Source organism: Coregonus lavaretus, assembly GCF_964263955.1.
Source record: "Coregonus lavaretus genome assembly, chromosome: 4".
In the NCBI taxonomy this organism is placed as follows: domain Eukaryota; kingdom Metazoa; phylum Chordata; class Actinopteri; order Salmoniformes; family Salmonidae; genus Coregonus; species Coregonus lavaretus.
The window spans coordinates 8897904-8920154 of record NC_139991.1 but is presented as its reverse complement, the minus strand read 5'-3'; the positions used below and the strand labels follow the sequence as shown (position 1 = coordinate 8920154).

At 43.6% G+C, this 22251-nt stretch overlaps 1 protein-coding gene across 2 annotated transcripts in view; it reads right to left on the bottom strand.

The window, feature by feature from the left end:
- Window positions 1–9885: 9885 nt before the first annotated feature.
- LOC311128616 (tyrosine-protein kinase Fes/Fps-like) overlaps window positions 9886–22251 on the bottom strand; it is a 28746-nt gene continuing 16380 nt past the window's right edge. For both annotated transcript variants that reach the window (XM_084160797.1, XM_084160798.1), the window contains exons 9-19: window positions 21119–21314; window positions 18983–19060; window positions 17896–18105; window positions 17501–17623; window positions 14665–14718; window positions 14424–14542; window positions 14233–14327; window positions 13999–14122; window positions 13232–13389; window positions 12653–12775; window positions 9886–10353 (exon numbers count right to left, since the gene is read on the bottom strand). In XM_084160797.1, coding sequence (XP_084016923.1) covers window positions 10202–10353; window positions 12653–12775; window positions 13232–13389; window positions 13999–14122; window positions 14233–14327; window positions 14424–14542; window positions 14665–14718; window positions 17501–17623; window positions 17896–18105; window positions 18983–19060; window positions 21119–21314 — 1432 coding nt within the window. In that variant the 3' untranslated portion in view covers window positions 9886–10201. The remainder of the gene's footprint in view (window positions 10354–12652; window positions 12776–13231; window positions 13390–13998; window positions 14123–14232; window positions 14328–14423; window positions 14543–14664; window positions 14719–17500; window positions 17624–17895; window positions 18106–18982; window positions 19061–21118; window positions 21315–22251) is intronic.

The window sequence follows — 22251 nt, the reverse complement described above, 5'->3', positions numbered from 1 at the left end:
CGGAAAAAATTAAGAGACCACTGCAAAATTATCAGTTTCTCTGGTTTTACTATTTATACAGTGGGGGGAAAAAGTATTTAGTCAGCCACCAATTGTGCAAGTTCTCCCACTTAAAAAGATGAGAGAGGCCTGTAATTTTCATCATAGGTACACGTCAACTATGACAGACAAAATGAGAAATAAAAATCCAGAAAATCACATTGTAGGATTTTTCATGAATTTATTTGCAAATTATGGTGGAAAATAAGTATTTGGTCAATAACAAAAGTTTCTCAATACTTTGTTATATACCCTTTGTTGGCAATGACACAGGTCAAACGTTTTCTGTAAGTCTTCACAAGGTTTTCACACACTGTTGCTGGTATTTTGGCCCATTCCTCCATGCAGATCTCCTCTAGAGCAGTGATGTTTTGGGGCTGTCGCTGGGCAACACGGACTTTCAACTCCCTCCAAAGATTTTCTATGGGGTTGAGATCTGGAGACTGGCTAGGCCACTCCAGGACCTTGAAATGCTTCTTACGAAGCCACTGCTTCGCTTTGGGATCATTGTCATGCTGAAAGACCCAGCCACGTTTCATCTTCAATGCCCTTGCTGATGGAAGGAGGTTTTCACTCAAAATCTCACGATACATGGCCCCATTCATTCTTTCCTTTACACGGATCAGTCGTCCTGGTCCCTTTGCAGAAAAACAGCCCCAAAGCATGATGTTTCCACCCCCATGCTTCACAGTAGGTATGGTGTTCTTTGGATGCAACTCAGCATTCTTTGTCCTCCAAACACGACGAGTTGAGTTTTTACCAAAAAGTTATATTTTGGTTTCATCTGACCATATGACATTCTCCCAATCCTCTTCTGGATCATCCAAATGCACTCTAGCAAACTTCAGACGGGCCTGGACATTTACTGGCTTAAGCAGGGGGACACGTCTGGCACTGCAGGATTTGAGTCCCTGGCGGCGTAGTGTGTTACTGATGGTAGGCTTTGTTACTTTGGTCCCAGCTCTCTGCAGGTCATTCACTAGGTCCCCCCGTGTGGTTCTGGGATTTTTGCTCACCGTTCTTGTGATCATTTTGACCCCACGGGGTGAGATCTTGCGTGGAGCCCCAGATCGAGGGAGATTATCAGTGGTCTTGTATGTCTTCCATTTCCTAATAATTGCTCCCACAGTTGATTTCTTCAAACCAAGCTGCTTACCTATTGCAGATTCAGTCTTCCCAGCCTGGTGCAGGTCTACAATTTTGTTTCTGGTGTCCTTTGACAGCTCTTTGGTCTACAATGTAATTTTCTGGAATTTTTTTTCTCAATTTGTCTGTCATAGTTGACATGTACCTATGATGAAAATTACAGGCCTCTCTCATCTTTTTAAGTGGGAGAACTTGCACAATTGGTGGCTGACTAAATACTTTTTTTCCCCACTGTAGGTATGTGTTTGGGTAAAAAATATTTGTTTTGTTTTATTCTATAAACTACTGACAACATTTCTCCCAAATTCCAAATAAAATATTGTCATTTAGAGCATTTATTTGCAGAAAATGACAACTGGTCAAAATAACAAAAAAGATGCGGTGTTGTCAGACCTCGAATAATGCAAAGAAAATAAGTTAATGTTCATTTTTAAACAACACAATGCTAATGTTTTAACTTAGGAAGACTTCAGAAATCAATCTTTTGTGGAATAACCCTGATTTTCAATCACAGCTTTCATGCTTCTTGGCATGCTCTCCACCAGTCTTTCACATTGATGTTGGATGACTTTATGCCACTCCTGGCGCAAAAATTCAAGCAGCTCGGCTTTGTTTAATGGCTTGTGACCATCCATCTTCCTCTTGATCACATTCCAGAAGTTTTCAATGGGGTTCAGGTCTGGAGATTGGGCTGGCCATGACAGGGTCTTGATCTGGTGGTCCTCCATCCACACCTTGATTGACCTGGCTCTGTGGCATGGCGCATTGTCCTGCTGGAAAAACCAATCCTCAGAGTTGGGGAACAATGTCAGAGCAAAAGGAAGCAAGTTTTCTTCCTGGACAACCTTGTACGTGGCTTGATTCATGCGTCCTTCACAAAGACAAATCTGCCCGATTCCAGCCTTGCTGAAGCACCCCCAGATCATCACCGATCCTCCACCAAATTGCACAGTGGTTACGAGACACTGTGGCTTGTAGGCCTCTCCAGGTCTCCGTCCAACCATTAGACGACCAGGTGTTGGGCAAAGCAGAAAATTGGACTCATCAGAGAAGATGACCTTACTCCAGTCCTCTACGGTCCAATCCTTATGGTCTTTTGCAAACCTCAGCCTGGCTCTTCTTTGCTTCTCATTGATGAAGGGCTTCTTTCTAGCTTTGCACGACTTCAGCCCTGCCCCTAGGAGCCTGTTTCGAACCGTCCTCGCCGTGCACTTCACCCCAGCTGCCGTTTGCCATTCTTTTTGTAGGTCACTTGATGTCATCCTACGGTTGTTGAGTGACATTTGAATGAGTTGGCAGTCATCCCGGTCAGTAGCTTTGTTGTCCCCAATGTCTGCTGCTTGACCTTGATCTTATGAACTGCCGTCTTTGAAATTTTAAGGATGGAAGCAACCTGACGCTCACTGTATCCCTCTGCCATGGCATGGTCAATAGTTATTTTTTGATTAATATTACTTTTGAGGTACTATTAGCACTGTTTTTGCCATCCAGCTGGTCCTATTGCATGAGGATAGTGATGACCACAGCAGTGGTTTTTATACTTTTCTCGTTAAATAAGATTTGGTTCATGTGATCACCTAATCAATATCTAATTCAGTAGAATGAGGTGTGCCTGTGTTGGAAGTCAACAGACACTGGAATGGAATGGCTGTCATACATGTAGAGATGCTGATTTAAGAACAATTTGCAGTGGTCTCTTAATTTTTTCCACAGCTGTATATATAACGAGTGGTGCAGCGGTCTAAGGCACTGCATCTCAGTGCTTGAGGCGTCACTACAGACCCCCTGGTTTGATTCCAGGCTGTATCACAACCGGCCGTGATTGGGAGTCCCATAGGGCTGCGCACAATTGGCCCAGCCTCGTCCAGGTTTGGCCGGTGTAGGCCGTCATTGTAAATAAGAATTTGTTCTTAACTGACTTGCCTAGTTAAATAAAATACAATACATATATACACCTGTTCTGAAAGGCCCCAGAGTCTGCAACACCACTAAGCAAGGGGCACCACCAAGCAAGCGGCACCATGAAGACCAAGGAGCTCTCCAAACAGGTCAGGGACAAAGTTGTGGAGAAGTACAGATCAGGGTTGGGTTTTTAAAAAATATCAGAAACTTTGAACATCCCACGGAGCACCATTAAATCCATTATTAAAAAATGGAAAGAATATGGCACCACAACAAACCTGCCAAGAGAGGGCCGCCCACCAAAACTCACAGCCCAGGCAAGGAGGGCATTAATCAGAAAGGCAACAACGAGACCAAAGATAACCCTGATGGAGCTGCAAATCTCCACAGCGGAGATTGGAGTATCTGTCCATAGGACCACTTTAAGCCATACACTCCACAGAGCTGGGCTTTACGGAAGAGTGCGCAGAAAAAAGCCATTGCTTAAAGAAAAAAATAAGCAAACACGTTTGGTGTTTGCCAAAAGGCATGTGGGAGACTCCCCAAATATATGGATGAAGGTACTCTGGTCAGATGAGACTAAAATTGAGCTTTTTGGCTATCAAGGAAAATGCTATGTCTGGCGCAAACCTAACACCTCTCATCACCCCGAGAACACCATCCCCACAGTGAAGCATGGTGGTGGCAGCATCATGCTGTGGGGATGATTTTCATCGGCAGGGACTGGGAAACTGGTCAGAATTGAAGGAATGATGGATGGCGCTAAATACAGGGAAATTCTTGAGGGAAACTTGTTTCAGTCTTCCAGAGATTTAAGACTGGGACGGAGGTTCACCTTCCAGCAGGACAATGACCCTAAGCATAAGGGCTAAAGCAACACTCAAGTGGTTTAAGGGGCTTTTCACACACAACAGTATCTAGGGTTTACTGAGAAACAAAAAACATCCAGTCAGCGGCAGTCCTGTGGGTGGCCGAAGGAGATTGGCAAGAGAGGTCAAAGGAGAATGGCAAGAATCGTGCAATCTAGCAGGTGGGCCACAAACAGACAAATAACGGCACAGTACAACAGTGGTGTGCAGAATGGCATCTTGGAACACACAACTCGTCGATCCTTGTCACGGATGGGCTATTTCAGCAGACGACCACACAGGGTTCCACTCCTATCTTCTAAAAACAAGAAGAAGGGTCTCCAGTGGGCACGCGATCACCAATACTGGACAATTGAGGAGTGGAAAAACATTGCCTGGAACATGACAGCGAGTTCAGTTTACTTGACTGGCCTGCGCAGTCGCCAGACATCAATCCAATAGAGATGGAACGGGCTGTTCGCAGCATGAATGTACCGCCATCCAATCTGCAGAAACTGCGTGATGCCATCGCGTCAGTATGGACCAACATCCCTGTGGAACATTTCCGACACCTTGTAGAATGCCCAGAATAATTCAGGCTGTTCTGGAGGCAAAGGGGGATCCCACCCGGTACTACATAGATGGGTGTACCTAATAAACAGTCCAGTGAGTGTATTTTTGTCCGATATCAAGATGCATCTATGGAGCCAGCACTTGGAGACTTGCAGAGACCTGGCACTCAGCATTACAATTTTACTAGACAACTTTTACTTGTATTGTCTTTTTTTATTCTTGAATTGAAGGGTATCAGTCAATATCGGGAGGGAGAAACTCTGTGTATTCTGCACCAGGATCAGGGAATTCCTGCTGTATACGGGACACCACACAAGAAGTTTGTGGCTACTTTGGCAAACTATGACATGTTTGCCAAAGTAGCCCTATTACCACCAGACAAAATGCCTGGGAATGACAATGAAAGGTGCACATTGTTATATTAGCAGAACACCGCTTCTATGGTATTATGTAAAAGGTTGTTTATTGTACATTGACCTGTTATTACATTTGAAAGTTATCAAAACACATAGTTTAGAATATCTACATAAATTCAGCAATTGCTTTCATCTCATATTACTCTGTAGGCTACTGACCTATTCAAAGCTTCATCCGGCATCTCAACATACATCTATCTGCCTGTAGTTATTGAACTCAAATTGCAGGAGGTTTGTTTGTTGTGATTTAGTGGGGGGAAACAGCTGCAGGCAAGGTTTTGACAGATGGGTGTGGCAAGGACACACCAAAGAAACACCCACAAGCCAACTCACATTTGGCTTCTGTCATGGCCGCCAGCATTTCTTGAGGAGCAAGCCAAAAAATGAGGCCAAATCAGCGGGTGCAGTTCCTATTTAACTACAACAATGAATATGATTAACACAAAGCTAATTTAATTCAAAGATGTTGCAGCTGCAGCTACCCATTTCATGTGTATAAAAGTAGGGCCAATATCACTCTTTGTTTTAAGTGAGATATGAGAAATTGGTGTGCGTTGATTCCTGGAACAGAGTGCATTTGGTCCTACATTCAAAAGCAGTCTTCACTTTTGTACACATTAAATGGGTAGTTGCAACATCTTTAACTCAAACTAACTCAAAGTTTGTGTTTATGCGTTTTCATTTTTGTAGTTAATAATGACTGCCTGTGGCTACCTGCTATTGATCACATATGTGTGTTTGAGGGGAAAAAACGGGTGTTATAACTGAAAAGAGAAAAAGGCCGTTGCCACACTTTACTTTCATCCACTGGAGTCAATGATATAAATATCAGATGGGTTCGCTTTGTTTGTTGTTCTCTATAGAGACCGAAAACACTCATCATGAGACAATCAGGTGACGCAGAAAGTGACTGAACATGCTTAACTGGCGAGGTGCTTTTCAGGACAGTTGCACTATCACAGAGCATGTGACATCTTTATCACCTAGCTGGCTGTCTGTCATGCTATTTGCTGAAGATGGGTGATGAGTGAATTGCTGCCACTCCTCCAGGACTGTGTAGGTATTGCTCCTGTTAGAGCAACAGAGGATGAATGGTTATTAAGCTCTGCCATATTAGACGTCTGCATTCTTCATCAGACAGGATCCAAAGCACTTGGGCTACTCTACTGTAGGTTCATCTGTCTTTTCCCTGGATCGGTCGGTGGATGGGCTGACCACTGCTTACCAGGATTATAAACCTCTATTTTTTTTTTATCTCCATGCTTTTTATCTTATACACATGTAAAATAAAAATACAATAAAAAATGCCAATGTTAGACACAATATCCACAGATATGGTTATTGATATAGTACATTCTCACTCATGCTTAGACAGGTGGAATAATGCGACATATTTGGTAACAATGAGAAAGTTGCTCACAAATCACTTATCTTGATTGTCATGCTATTTGCCGACCTTGCCATGACCTTTTACAATCCAGAGCTATAGAGATGAGTCACGAGTGTCACCTTTGTCTTTTAGCTGTTTTTCAGCCCTCTGTTTTGCTAGTCTGGTCCCAGATCTGTATGTGCTTTAGCAAACCCTTCTATCATTGTGTGTCAAGTTGGCTAATGCACAAACAGATCTAGGAACAGGCTACTGTTTCCTCTCTTGTCATTTATCATTGTTGTGAAAGGTATTAATGATGAAAGGTCTTGACATGAAAGATCTGAATAAAAACATATTGCTGCCTGTAGACAAAGGCCAGTCTAAGAATCTGGAATCAAATGAGCAGCACAATGCACTAGAAATAAAGATCCAGAATCTGAGAATGTGACAGTGCCAGTATCAATGTCTAAATGACGTAAATGTAAATGTAGACAAGGTCCCGTTCAGAGGGTATGTCACATACCATACAGTAGTTATTGTCACAACTTCCTCCGAAGCTGCCTCCTCTACTTGTTCGGGCAGGCTTCTGCGTTCGTCGTCACCGGCCTTCTAGCCACTGCCGCTCCATATCTCATCATTCCATTTGTTTTGTCTTGTCTATTTCACACACCTGGTTCATATCCCCTCATTAGTACGTGTATAAGTGTTCCCTCTGCCCCCCTTGTCCTTGTGGGTGGTTGTTTAATGTGAGGAGAGAGTAGCACGGTTGAGCTACGTGTATCTTGTATTGCCGGGGTATATTTTCCCCGTGCCTGTTTTTGTTCCAGTGCGCCTGTTTTGCGGTATCCAGCATAACTCTGTACTACGGAATAAACTCTGTATTCTGTGATTTACCCTCCTGCGCCTGACTCCTTCAAATCACCTATCACAGTTATCTACATGTTAATTGTCTCATCACTAGCCTCACTGTAAGTGGATCAGTCTTTCACACACACAGCGCTGCGCTCCAGTGGCCACATTTTCAAAACATTTTCATTTTAGTCATTTAGCAGACGCTCTTATTCAGAGCGACTTACAGGAGCAATTAGGGTTAAGTGCCTTGCTCAAGGGCACATCGACAGATTTTTCACCTAGTAGGCTTGGGGATTAGAACAAGCGACCTTTCGGTTACTGGCACAACGCTCTTAACCACTAAGCTACCTGCCGCCCCAAAAGCAGTAGAAAACACAGGCATCATCATGATCCGAGGATTTTAATTCATTTAAATACACTGAACAAAAATATAAACGCAACATGCAACATTTTCAAAGATTTTACTGAGTTACAGTTCATATAAGGAAATCAGTCAATTTAAATAAATAAATTAGGCACTAATCTATGGATTTCACATGACTGGCAATATAGATATCCATCTGTTGGTCACAGATACCTTTTAAAAATAGGTAGGGGGGTGTGGATCAGAAAACCAGTCAATATCTGGTGTGACCACCATTTGCCTCATGCAGCGCGACACATCTCCTTCACATAGAGTTGATCAGGCTGTCGATTGTGGCCTGTGGAATGTTGTCCCACTCCTCTTCAATGGCTGTGTGAAGTTGCTGGATATTGGCGGGAACTGGAACACGCTGTCGTACACGTCGCTCCAGAGCATCCCAAGCATGCTCAATGGGTGACATGTCTGGTAAGTATGCAGGCCAGGGAAGAACTGGGACATTTTCAGCTTCCAGGAATTGTGTACAGATCCTTGCGACATTGGGCCGTGCATTATCATGCTGAAATATGAGGTGATGGATGAATGGCATGACAATGGGCCTCAGGATCTTGTCACGGTATTTCTGTGCATTCAAATTGCCATCGATAAAATGCAATTGTGTTCGTTGTCCATACAGTGAGGGAAAAAAGTATTTGATCCCCTGCTGATTTTGTACGTTTGCCCACTGACAAAGAAATGATCAGTCAGGTTTATTTGAACAGTGAGAGACAGAATAACAACAAAAAAATCCAGAAAAATGCATGTAAAAAATGTTAGAAATTAATTTGCATTTTAATGAGGGAGCTGAAGGTTCGAGTTGCCAAATGTCAGCCTCAAAACCTTAATGACTTGGAGAAGATCTGCAAAGAGGAGTGGGACAAAATCCCTCCTGAGATGTGTGCAAACCTGGTGGCCAACTACAAGAAAAGTCTGACCTCTGTGATTGCCAACAAGGGTTTTGCCACCAAGTACTAAGTCATGTTTTGCAGAGGGGTCAAATACTTATTTCCCTCATTAAAATGCAAATACATTTATAACATTTTTGACATGCGTTTTTCTGGATTTTTTTGTTGTTATTCTGTCTCTCACTGTTCAAATAAACCTACCATTAAAAGTATAGACTGATCATGTCTTTGTCAGTGGGCAAACGTACAAAATCAGCAGGGGATCAAATACTTTTTTCCCTCACTGTAGCTTATGCCTGCCCATACCATAACCCCACCGCCACCATGGGGCACTGTTCAGAACGTTGACATCAGCAAATCACTCTCACACACATTTTACATTTACATTTTAGTAATTTAGCAGACGCTCTTATCCAGAGCGACTTACAGTTAGTGAGTGCATACATAATTTTTTTATTTTTTTCATACTGGCCCCCCGTGGGAATCGAACCCACAACCCTGGCGTTGCAAAGCCATGCTCTACCAACTGAGCTACATCCCTGCCAGCCATTCCCTCCACTACCCTGGGCCAATTGTGCACCGCCCCATGGGTCTCCCGGTCGCGGCCGGATACGACAGAGCCTACACTACGACATCATACACTGTCTGCCATCTGCCTGGTACAGTTGAAACCGGGATTCATCCATGAAGAGCACACTTCTCCATCGTGCCAGTGGCTATCGAAGGTGAGCATTCGCTCACTGAAGTCAGTTACAATGTCAAACTGCCATTAGTCAAGACCCTGGTGAGGACGATGAGCATTCAGATGAGCTTCCCTGAGATATAATTTCTGCACAAACTGTCAGAAACTTCGGTTGTGCAAACCCACAGTTTCAGCACCTGTCTGGGTGGATGGTCTCATACGATCCCACAGGTGAAGAAGCTGAATTTGGAGGTCCTGGGCTGGCGCGGTTACACGTGGTCTGCAGTTATGAGGCCGGTTGGACGTACTGCCAAATTCTCGAAAATGACATTGGAGACGGCTTATGGTAGAGAAATGGCAACAGCTCTGGTGGACATTGCTGCAGTCAGCACGCCAATTGCACGCTCCCTCAAAACTTAAGACATCTGTGGCATTGTGTTGTGTGACAGAACTGCACATTTTAGTGGCCTTTTGTTCCCAGCACAAGGTGCACCTGTGTAATTATCATGCTGTTTATTCAGCTTCTCAATATGCCACACCTGTCAGGTGGATGAATTATATTGGCAAAGGAGAAATGCTCACTAACAGGGATGTAAACAAATTTGTGCACAACATTTGAGAGAAATAAGCTTTTTGTGCTTATGGACAATTTCCAGGATCTTTTATTTCAGCTAATGAAAAATGGGACCAACACATTACATGTTGCGTTTATATTTTTGTTCAGTGTATATTAAAAAAGACAAGACAACAGAGAAAGATATCCTATCAACTCTTTAAAGCTGATATAATAGGAACATTCAATTTGTACATTTACAGTAATGTAATACAGTAAACAATAGCAACATTCAACATATATAGAATATTCTACTTTGTAGAACATGGTACCAATGTTTTCAATACACACGTCCTGTGTACTTACATTACCTGTGGTCTCACAGCCTGGTGCATTATCACTACTTAAATATGGTAAAATCAAGATCACATAGCAACTGGTTTTCTCTATAATCAATGTATATTAAATAAAGGCAACATATGCTTCATATGAAAAGGTAAAAGAGAATCAAACAAGTCACTTGAGTAAGGACACTTTGTGGTATAAGGCACTGAGTTCGGTCCTGAGTTTGCTGAAGGATGGCCGGTTCCTGCTGTCGTACTGCCAGCAGCGACACATAATGGCATACACATCTGGAGGACAGGAGTTTGGGGCTAGCATCCGGTATCCTAGGAGACGGGACAGTAGAACATGATTGGACATCAGGTTGGCTTCACCTGGGGTTTATCCAGAGGGGTGAAATGTTTTGGACTCCTGTATAGAGCTGACCTAACTCCATATTCTACCCAGAGTCATGTCTGTTCTATACACTTCTACAATATTGCATCTCCACTCCTAAAATAGCTACATGGACAATCTGAGTTAACCTTGTATCCTTATTGACCTTTTTATTTTTGCACCATCTATGCACACTCACGGGGTCCTACACACTCACTCCAACCACTCACTCACACCTAATATGCACATACATTTATACTGACTCTACACACACGCACTCACATACAAGCTGCTGCTACTCTGTTTATCTTATATCCTGATGCCTTGTCACCTTATCCCTATACATACAGTGGGGAAAAAAAGTATTTAGTCAGCCACCAATTGTGCAAGTTCTCCCACTTAAAAAGATGAGAGAGGCCTGTAATTTTCATCATAGGTACACGTCAACTATGACAGACAAATTGAGGAAAAAAAATCCAGAAAATCACATTGTAGGATTTTTTATGTATTTATTTGCAAATTATGGTGGAAAATAAGTATTTGGTCACCTACAAACAAGCAAGATTTCTGGCTCTCACAGACCTGTAACTTCTTCCTTAAGAGGCTCCTCTGTCCTCCACTCGTTACCTGTATTAATGGCACCTGCTTGAACTTGTTATCAGTATAAAAGACACCTGTCCACAACCTCAAACAGTCACACTCCAAACTCCACTATGGCCAAGACCAAAGAGCTGTCAAAGGACACCAGAAACAAAATTGTAGACCTGCACCAGGCTGGGAAGACTGAATCTGCAATAGGTAAGCAGCTTGGTTTGAAGAAATCAACTGTGGGAGCAATTATTAGGAAATGGAAGACATACAAGACCACTGATAATCTCCCTCGATCTGGGGCTCCACGCAAGATCTCACCCCGTGGGGTCAAAATGATCACAAGAACGGTGAGCAAAAATCCCAGAACCACACGGGGGGACCTAGTGAATGACCTGCAGAGAGCTGGGACCAAAGTAACAAAGCCTACCATCAGTAACACACTACGCCGCCAGGGACTCAAATCCTGCAGTGCCAGACGTGTCCCCCTGCTTAAGCCAGTAAATGTCCAGGCCCGTCTGAAGTTTGCTAGAGTGCATTTGGATGATCCAGAAGAGGATTGGGAGAATGTCACATGGTCAGATGAAACCAAAATAGAACTTTTTGGTAAAAACTCAACTCGTCGTGTTTGGAGGACAAAGAATGCTGAGTTGCATCCAAAGAACACCATACCTACTGTGAAGCATGGGGGTGGAAACATCATGCTTTGGGGCTGTTTTTCTGCAAAGGGACCAGGACGACTGATCCGTGTAAAGGAAAGAATGAATGGGGCCATGTATCGTGAGATTTTGAGTGAAAACCTCCTTCCATCAGCAAGGGCATTGAAGATGAAACGTGGCTGGGTCTTTCAGCATGACAATGATCCCAAACACACCGCCCGGGCAACGAAGCAGTGGCTTCGTAAGAAGCATTTCAAGGTCCTGGAGTGGCCTAGACAGTCTCCAGATCTCAACCCCATAGAAAATCTTTGGAGGGAGTTGAAAGTCTGTGTTACCCAGCGACAGCCCCAAAACATCACTGCTCTAGAGGAGATCTGCATGGAGGAATGGGCCAAAATACCAGCAACAGTGTGTGAAAACCTTGTGAAGACTTACAGAAAACATATGACCTGTGTCATTGCCAACAAAGGGTATATAACAAAGTATTGAGAAACTTTTGTTATTGACCAAATACTTATTTTCCACCATAATTTGCAAATAAATTCATGAAAAATCCTACAATGTGATTTTCTGGATTTTTTTCCTCATTTTGTCTGTCGTAGTTGACGTGTACCTATGATGAAAATTACAGGCCTCTCTCATCTTTTTAAGTGGGAGAACTTGCACAATTGGTGGCTGACTAAATACTTTTTCCCCCCACTGTATCTACTACCTCCATCACTCCAGTCTCCCTGCACATTGTAAATATGGTATTGGAACTGACCCTGTATATAATATGCTTACTTACTTATTGTGTTCTTCATATTTCTTCTTATTTATTGTGTGTTTTTTTGTAGTATTACATTGTTATTGATTATTGCATTGTTGGGTTTTCAGTTTGCAAGAAAGGCATTTCACTGCACTTGTGCATGTGACATTAAAACTTGAAACTCCTACAGAGCATGAAGTACAGTCAACTCCAAATTCTGACTAATGTGTTAGAAATCTCATTGACTAGCTGTACCTTTCTCCACCTCGTCCCGTGTCTGCTGGTTGGTCATGTTGGTGTAAGGGGTGACTCCCCTGGAGAATATCTCCCATAGGAGAACTCCAAAACTCCACACATCACTCTCTGTGGTGTACCTCCCTGAAACACAGGCAGGGGGCAGCATTGAGACAGCTTTTCCATTTGACGGTGATCCTGGAGAGATCCCATACCCATTCAACTGTACTACTACTGTATGCTATTCCACAATCACAGCCTGAGAAAAGTAGTGATCGAGTTTTGAAAATGAAGCTTCCTCTAAGCCCCAAATGGTATGTTCTGACATGTTCTGACAGAACTCTGTTTCACAAGCACTCCAACCCCAGAGAGCACAGTTTAGTGTGTCTGTTAGAGACAGATGATATTTCAGAGAAATACAAAAGCAGTACACTGATCACAGGGTGAGGAATGATGGCTGAGTTGACAGGTTGTTGCCATGTCTAGTGGGTTATCTCTAGCCTTGGGATATGCAGATAGAGATTGATGAATAAAGAGAGGAGGGGAGAGAAAGATGATTGTCAGTGTTGTGGCCGGCAGGCAGGGCCAGATGGGACGTACCATAGTTGAGGGCTTCGGGGGCTGTCCATTTGACAGGGATCTGTTTGAGGCCCCCAGTGGCAGAGTAGACCCCATCCTGCTGCTCGCGAGACATCCCAAAGTCACTGATCTTCACCCTGCTTTGTTCTCCCACCAGACAGTTACGGGCTGCCAGGTCCCTGCAGAGAGAGAGAGGAAAGAGAGAGAGAGAGAGAAAGGGGGTAAGGAAAAGAGGAGAAAGACAGAGAGCAAGAGGAGAGGGGGCGATATAATCGAAGTGGAAGAGATCGGTAGAAGACAAGCCACAGAGAGAGAGAGAGAAACAAAAGACAGACGATAAATAAGTGAGAGAAAATCAGCCGCTCTTGTCATCTGTGGGCTCCCTGATGCAGGGTGTAGTACTGAGCGGAGGCAGTTTGACATGCAGTGTTAGGAGGAGTGATAGGGGTAACGGGGCTGGAGCATCCAGCCTGGATGTGCCCCTGCTGGGTTAATTATCCAGCACTCCTCTGATGAGCCAGGAGCCAGGGCTCTGAGCCCTCTGTCCTCTGCTCCTCTACTACCTCCACAGAGACACAGCAGCTTAACACTCCTAAGGTCGTTCCTACGCTACAGGCTCCAGTAACCCCTGCACACTGGGTTAACTTCACTGTCCTGAAAACCTCCATCTGTTTCATCATCTAGAATAAATTGTGCAATCAAAGGCAATGTAATCTTGTCACATTGTATGTCAGCCTTCATTCAGCTCCATGTCTGAGAAGACTAGATCCATCTCCCTAGCCTCTCACCGGTGGATGCATTTCTTGCTCTCCAGATACTCCATGCCAGACGCCACATTCTCTGCCATTTTCACCAGCATATTTGACTTCAGGTTGTGACCTTCACAGCGCAGGAAGGACAGGAAGTCTCCCCCTGGCAAAATAGACACACACACAGTCAAGCACACTTTATTAGTCCATTGTAATGATAGAATGTACTGTAGCTATGGTTAGAGTGTAAAGGCTCTCGACAGATTGGCTCACCCTGTACCAGCTCCATAATGATATAGATGGGTTGTTTCTGTGTGCACACACCAATCAGCTTCACTATGTTAGGATGGTCATACTGCTTCAGGATCCTGCACAGCAGAGAGAGAGCAAGGTCAATGTGAATGAGAGAGAGACTGAGAAAGAGAACGAGAGAGGGAGAGAAAGAGAGAAAGAAACAGACTGACCTGGCCTCCATAAGGAACCTGTTCTTGTGTTCTGGGGCCAGGTTCTCTCTGCAGGCTTTCACAGCTACCGGAGTGTTATCAGAAAGCAGACGACCACTGTACACCTCCCCAAAGTTACCCTGGACAACAGACACACATCAGGCTTCATTTTGTATCTTGGCTAAAACAAAAACAGAACGCCAACCTGACAATCATAGTCTCTCATAACTCCAAACAGACATTCCACAGGTGGTGAGCTCACCCGGCCAATGCTCTGCCCCAGGATGACATCATCGTGTTCCAGAACCCACTTGTCCTGGAGGTAGAGAGACAGAGGAACCAATCAGAGACACAGGTGCTGCTGTTCCTTCTGAATGGGTAGACTCTCTGTGCAGCCTGTTAGAGGCATTTCGGACCAACTTCTAAAACTGCATTGTAAGAGTGTAAAATACTGTGTGTGTGTGTGTGTGTGTGTGTGTGTGTGTGTGTGTGTGTGTGTAGAATTGAGGCCTTGTAGTGTGTGCAAAACACTGGAGACCTTTTGATGCGCAGCAAGGTTGGTAGTACAGTATGCATGAAGCTCTATACTCTAGAGAACATTTGAATGCAGGCATGGTAATGTATGTGGGTGTGGTATGTATAGCATTCTGGAGGAGGTTGGAGAAAGTATGAGTATGTGGATCTTGGGAGCTCATTAAAATCTGATGGATCCTAAGTGACTGCAAAACGCTGAGACAGCTGGTACACAGAGTGGTGAGCAGAGCAGGTGGATGCTTAGAGTCCATTCACTTCCAACATGCTCAGGAGGGGCAGAATAGAAGCCTGACCGCATGCAGGCACAAACACAGGGTTTTGCACACACTACAAGGTCGCAATTCCACACACACAAAAAACATAGGCCTACATACACTGCTCAAAAAAATTAAGGGAACACTTAAACAACACAATGTAACTCCAAGTCAATCACACTTCTGTGAAATCAAACTGTCCACTTAGGAAGCAACACTGATTGACAATAAATGTAACATGCTGTTGTGCAAATGGAATAGACAACAGGTGGAAATTATAGGCAATTAGCAAGACACCCCCAATAAAGGACTGGTTTTGCAGGTGGTGACCACAGACCACTTCTCAGTTCCTATGCTTCCTGGCTGATGTTTTGGTCACTTTTGAATGCTGGCGGTGCTTTCACTCTAGTGGTAGCATGAGACGGAGTCTACAACCCACACAAGTGGCTCAGGTATTGCAGCTCATCCAGGATGGCACATCAATGCGAGCTGTGGCAAGAAGGTTTGCTGTGTCTGTCAGCGTAGTGTCCAGAGCATGGAGGCGCTACAAGGAGACAGGCCAGTACATCAGGAGACGTGGAGGAGGCCATAGGAGGGCAACAACCCAGCAGCAGGACTGCTACCTCCGCCTTTGTGCAAGGAGGAGCAGGAGGAGCACTGCCAGAGCCCTGCAAAATGACCTCCAGCAGGCCACAAATGGGCATGTGTCTGCTCAAACGGTCAGAAACAGACTCCATGAGGGTGGTATGAGGGCCCGACGTCCACAGGTGGGGGTTGTGCTTACAGCCCAACACCGTGCAGGACATTTGGCATTTGCCAGAGAACACCAAGATTGGCAAATTCGCCACTGGCGCCCTGTGCTCTTCACAGATGAAAGCAGGTTCACACTGAGCACATGTGACAGACGTGACACAGTCTGGAGACGCCGTGGAGAACGTTCTGCTGCATGCAACATCCTCCAGCATGACCGGTTTGGCGGTGGGTCAGTCATGGTGTGGGGTGGCATTTCTTTGGGGGGCCGCACAGCCCTCCATGTGCTCGCCAGAGGTAGCCTGACTGCCATTAGGTACCGAGATGAGATCCTCAGACCCCTTGTGAGACCATATGCTGGTGCGGTTGGCCCTGGGTTCCTCCTAATGCAAGACAATGCTAGACCTCATGTGGCTAGAGTGTGTCAGCAGTTCCTGCAAGAGGAAGGCATTGATGCTATGGACTGGCCCGCCCGTTCCCCAGACCTGAATCCAATTGAGCACATCTGGGACATCATGTCTCGCTCCATCCACCAACGCCACGTTGCACCACAGACTGTCCAGGAGTTGGCGGATGCTTTAGTCCAGGTCTGGGAGGAGATCCCTCAGGAGATCATCCGCCACCTCATCAGGAGCATGCCCAGGCGTTGTAAGGAGGTCATACAGGCACGTGGAGGCCACACACACTACTGAGCCTCATTTTGACTTGTTTTAAGGACATTACATCAAAGTTGGATCAGCCTGTAGTGTGGTTTTCCACTTTAATTTTGAGGGTGACTCCAAATCCAGACCTCCATGGGTTGATAAATGTGATTTCCATTGATAATTTTTGTGTGATTTTGTTGTCAGCACATTCAACTATGTAAAGAAAAAAGTATTTAAATAAGATTATTTCATTCATTCAGATCTAGGATGTGTTATTTTAGTGTTCCCTTTATTTTTTTGAGCAGTGTATATACATACAAGAGCACCCCCTGACTCACACATCTCCCTACTCCCACAGACATAAAGTTAATCCCACAGGTCCAATCAACACCAACACACAGGACCGGAGACACGGGGCCCCATTAACACTTTGCTAGGCCCCTGACTTCTCAACCTGTTAGAAGCATTAAGCAACAGCCTCTTGTCCCACAGCACAGAATGAGAAGGGCAGCTGAGGGTTTTTACAGTAGTCCTGCAAAGGACAGATTTAGAACACCATCTGAGATAAAATGGTATGTAATTCATCTGTAAAAGGGACAGTCTCAGTATGACTCCCTGATAAATGAAAGACAAAAAAATAAAAATAAAGGAGTCCATTATGTCATTACAGTACTACTAGAGAAAGATAATAACTAAACATGTGGGAGTGTAATTTAATCATTATTTAGGTAAGTGAAACGTTAATATTTAAGAAATACTTAGACAAATACATTATTGGAGAACCTTGAATTAAACACACTAAAACAAAACAAGGGACCTTTCAACAAAGGTAAAACAGGATCTAAAATAGATTACAGTTTACCTGTTTGTTTGTGTGTGTGTGTGTGTGTGTGTGTGTGGGCAGCAGGTGTGTTACCTTTAGGACAGGTCTCTTCAGGACAATGTCAGACCTCTTGGTGACGTGTTGGTGTGACGAGACCAGGTGATTCATCAGCATGGGAACGGTGTGGAATCCCTCTCCATCCAGGCGGTACATATTCTAAACACACACACTTTATAAATAAATAAATATAAATAAATTGGTCATTTAGCAGACGCTCTTATCCAGAGCGACTTACAGGAGCAATTAGGGTTAAGTGCCTTGCTCAAGGGCACATCGACAGATTTTTCACCTAGTCGGCTCGGGGATTAGAACCAGCGACCTTTCGGTCACTGGCACTACGCTCTTAACCACTAAGCTACCTGCCGCCCCTATATAACCATACAAAAACTGTACAGACATGATCATATTGTAAATACACACACACTCACGTCTGTGCTCTGGATAAGGAAATGCCTGCAAGAGCCAGCCCAGTGGACAGAGAGGACGTACTCCTGTTTGCCCTGACTCTGTCTGACCAGGAAGTCTCCATCGCTCCTCAGCAGCTCCTGGACCTCCAGCCTGGGGATGACGCCGTGGTACCAGTCCTGCTGCTCCAGGGGGCGCTCTACCTCTGGGACTGGGGACAGGGCAGGGGGCACCTGGAGGGGGTTCACACAGCAAGGTCAAGGGGGGACCTGGGCATGCAGCGCCCACTGAGACTCATTCATAAATCATTGAGAGATTAGTGCGGTTTGAGATGCAAGAGACTCACATCTCTAGATGAGATTCAGCACAGGGAGAACAAACACTACTAAAGTACATCAAGGGTTACTTTTTTCACCACAACCGGCAATCAGAGTTTACCCACCTATTTTTTTACAACTACATCACAGTAGAATAAATAGACAGGGTAACAATACACTGCTAAGGAGACTAGATACAAGGTAGATACAGCTACAAAATACATTAAATCAGGAGATACAAAATACACCGCTCAAAAACAATACATCTCTAAAGACCACACATGGATAGCTAGTCTTTTTATTTTTTTACTACAGACAACATGGCGCCAATTCAAAAAGATACTATTGTTCAGATGAAAAGATAAGGCATACTACAACATTTTAAACAAACATCTCTAGAGATAAGATAGATAAAAATAGAGGAAAGCCAGATGAGTAACAAGGCGTTTCACTACTGGATTCCTACTCTGAACAGTTAGGCTTACAGAGAAAACCATTACTTACAGAGAAAACACAACCAATTGCTGTTTGACAAGGGAACAGTCTGACTGTCTGACTAATAGACAGAGACAGATAAATCAAAGGCAGTAGGTGGGGGAAACAGAACTGGTCCATCTGTGAGAGGGGTGATCACAATTGATGCCTCATTGACCATCTATGGCCATAGTTGACCGTGTGTGAACATAACAGATTGTGTATGCTGCATCAGTGGTATGACTATAACTGACTGTGTCCTATGTATGACCATAGCTGATTATTTATGAACACTGACTGTGTACGTTACATCACTGACCGTGTATTTGGGTTTGAACAGGCCGCTAAGGTGGCTTATGATGCCGTCCACACTGAGGTTTCTGAGGCCGTCCCTCTCCTGAAACAAAACAGAGCACAACCATCATCAACCTCTCTTTTAGGAATGCTCATCACCACCACTACCTGTCTTTACAATAATGTGTAACAGCACTCAGAAACACTTGACATAATCCACAGATGAGGAGAGAATGTTACAAAACATTACACAAATGATGAGAAGAGAATGTCAAAGAACAAAATACTTGTTTGCTTTAGGGTGGCTCTGGATAAAACAGCATTATGAAAATGGGTGAAGGAATGCACTTGAGTCAACACAATGACACAGCAAAGTATGCAAAGCACCAGAATCCTCAATCATGCCTCTGTTTCAATAGAGATGGCTGTGTCTGAATGAGATGAGGATAGGTTTTTCTCAGTACAGAACAGACTGGTTGAGTCAGTCTGTAGTTCAGATGCCTTGTAGTTTAACTGTAAGGTTAGATAAGGGCAATTCCACGATAGCAGTATGACGCTGAGATGTTTTACTTTCAAAGTATGCCAAACAAAAACCATTGATTGTAAAGTTAAACAAGTCATACAACTATGCACAAGCACTACTTTTAAACATTTACACAGAATTTTACAAAAACACATTTACTCGAAAATCAGTGCAGATGTAAAGTTTGGTAACAGAATGACGGTAAAATCTTCAGTTTTTTTATGTGACCACATTTTCCAAAAACTCGGTTAAATATCTACTCCAAATTAAGATTAAAAGGTGTCAGCTATGAAACGACACCTTGAGTTTGAAAAAATATATTTTGGATATTTAAGTACAGTAAGTGAAGTGGATTAACACCCGGTAACAGAGTGACGGTAACAGAATGACATCATGGGTCCCTGATCTGTACTATACAGAAATGCATTATCTTCATGGTGATGTATCCTGAATAGGTACACAAATGTAGAAACATGTTATATCCTCCTTTGCATGTTTGGGTATTATTCTACATACTGGCTATTATTCTAATGAGCTCCACCCCAAAACGAGACAACATTTGGTTGGTCCGGACCGCACCAAATCTGTACCAATCATAGACGTCTATGTTTCACAAGTTTGTACATTACAGTAGAGTACAGTACAGCAGAGTAGAGTTCAGTACAGTACTATACAGTAAATTATACTGTACTCTAGTGTGCTCTACTGTACTGTACAGTAAAGTACTGACCTATACTCTGATTTTCTTTACTGTGCTGTACTCAATCAAATCAATTTGTATTTGTCACGTGTAGACTTTATCGTGAAACGCTAGCTTACGAGCCCTTCCAACGTTGCAGAGTTAAAAATAAGAAAATAAGAAAAATACAAATAGTAACACAAGAGGAATAAAATACACTAAAATGAAGCTATATAATGGCAGTACCAGTACCATGTCACTGTGCAGGGGTATGAGGTATTTGAGGTAGACGTGTACATAAAGGCAGGGTAAAGTGACTAGGCATCAGAATAGATAATAAGAGTAACATAAAGAACAGAGTAGCAGCAGCATTTGATGATTGTAAAATGTGTGTTTGTAGTGTATGTGAATGTGTTGGTTTGTGTGAGAGTGTCAGTGCAATGTTTGTGAGTGAGTCTATATATAGTGTATATATAGTATTGTTAGTGTGCATAGAGTCAGTGCAAGACAAACCAATTAACCTTTTGTTTCATTTCTTTCGTTTTCATAACAATGTGATTTCAAAAGCTTTTATATATCGCCCACTGATTTTCATAAGCCCACAGTACATTCACTTTTTAGTGATTACGTATTTGTCTAACTTAGAAAGCAGCAAACTACCAAGCTAATAAACTAAGGTACACAACAATCACATCTGATAATGAATGAGCAGAACCTGAAAAAACAATGGAGAACTAGAAATGAACTTTTAGCCCATTTCAACATGTTTTACAAGATCTTACACAATGAGTGCAATCACAGGTCAGGTTCCCACGGGAGACAAGACAATAAAACAGAAGCAAGGGACAGAGATAATCTCAACCACAGGAAGCATGGTATCTCTTTCAGATGAGTGGCAGTGATCAGATATACAGAGGGTGTGTGTTTGACAGATAGAGAGAGAGAGAGAGAGGGCCTACACTAGAGGTGATGGAGGAGAGGGAGATACGGTCCTCTTCCAGCCCCAGGGCAGGTGGGGGTTCACTGGACCCCAGCCATTCCAGCTTCCCCTTCAGCAGCAACCTCTGGGCCTCCAGCCTGGTTCTAGCTCCCAGGGACAGCATCACCTGCTGTCGGCTCTCCTCCAGCGCATGCCTCTTACTGAACTGATACACCCTGCAGAGAGAGGAGCAGCCTGTCAGCTCATCAACAAAACATTGTGATGTTACTGTGGAACAATGTGTCTCCATTTCAACATAATAACAATTCCATTGACTGTCGCCTCACTGTCAATATATTTACAGCATAACTGACATGTCTGATGGTTTTACATAAGAATGCTGGTTAACTGGCCCATCTCCTACACCTTAGCCATGACCATATCACTTCTGCAGGACACTCACCAACAGTATAGTTTAAATGAGATATTCTATAGGGGAGAAGTAGGGTTAAAGATGCAGTAAGTCATGTCAGAAGCTAGCAGATTCATTACTTACCAACAGCTGCAAATTCCAATGAAACCTTTTGAAGTTCACTTTCCTTGCTTTGTCTAACAACACTATCATGAATCTAGTAAATAAGTTTTGTGGGTCAGAGTGCAGTATTTATTTAGTTCATAGGACAAACATTTGTTAGCATGTTTCTCACACTGGCTTTAGCCATGGAGGGAGCAGACCTGCCCAGGCAAGTGCAGGGGGGTTGCCTAGCAACACGTGCCTTGGAAGGAGACTTCTTCATAGCGTGAGAAATTCCCATGATTTGTGAATCTGTTTGGAACAAACAGCTAGCGCGACAGCTAAAATGGCTTTGAAAAAATATTTCAGCTAATAGGGAGTATCTAACAAAATAACAACATTATGGCATTCACTAAACACAAACTATTTACATATAATAGAAATGTGGGTATATTTGTGGACAAAATTCTTACTCACTCAGCCTTCAAATATTGCACTGCTACATTAACTAACATCACCATTTGGGTAAAAGAGTTCTTTACTAATCCAGGAAGCATTCAGTCACTCCTGTCTGTCTCTGTTGATTTCCAAAGTGTTTCATCAAACCCATGACTCCTTAAGAAGAGGCATGTTTCCCTCGGCACCACTGAACATTAGCC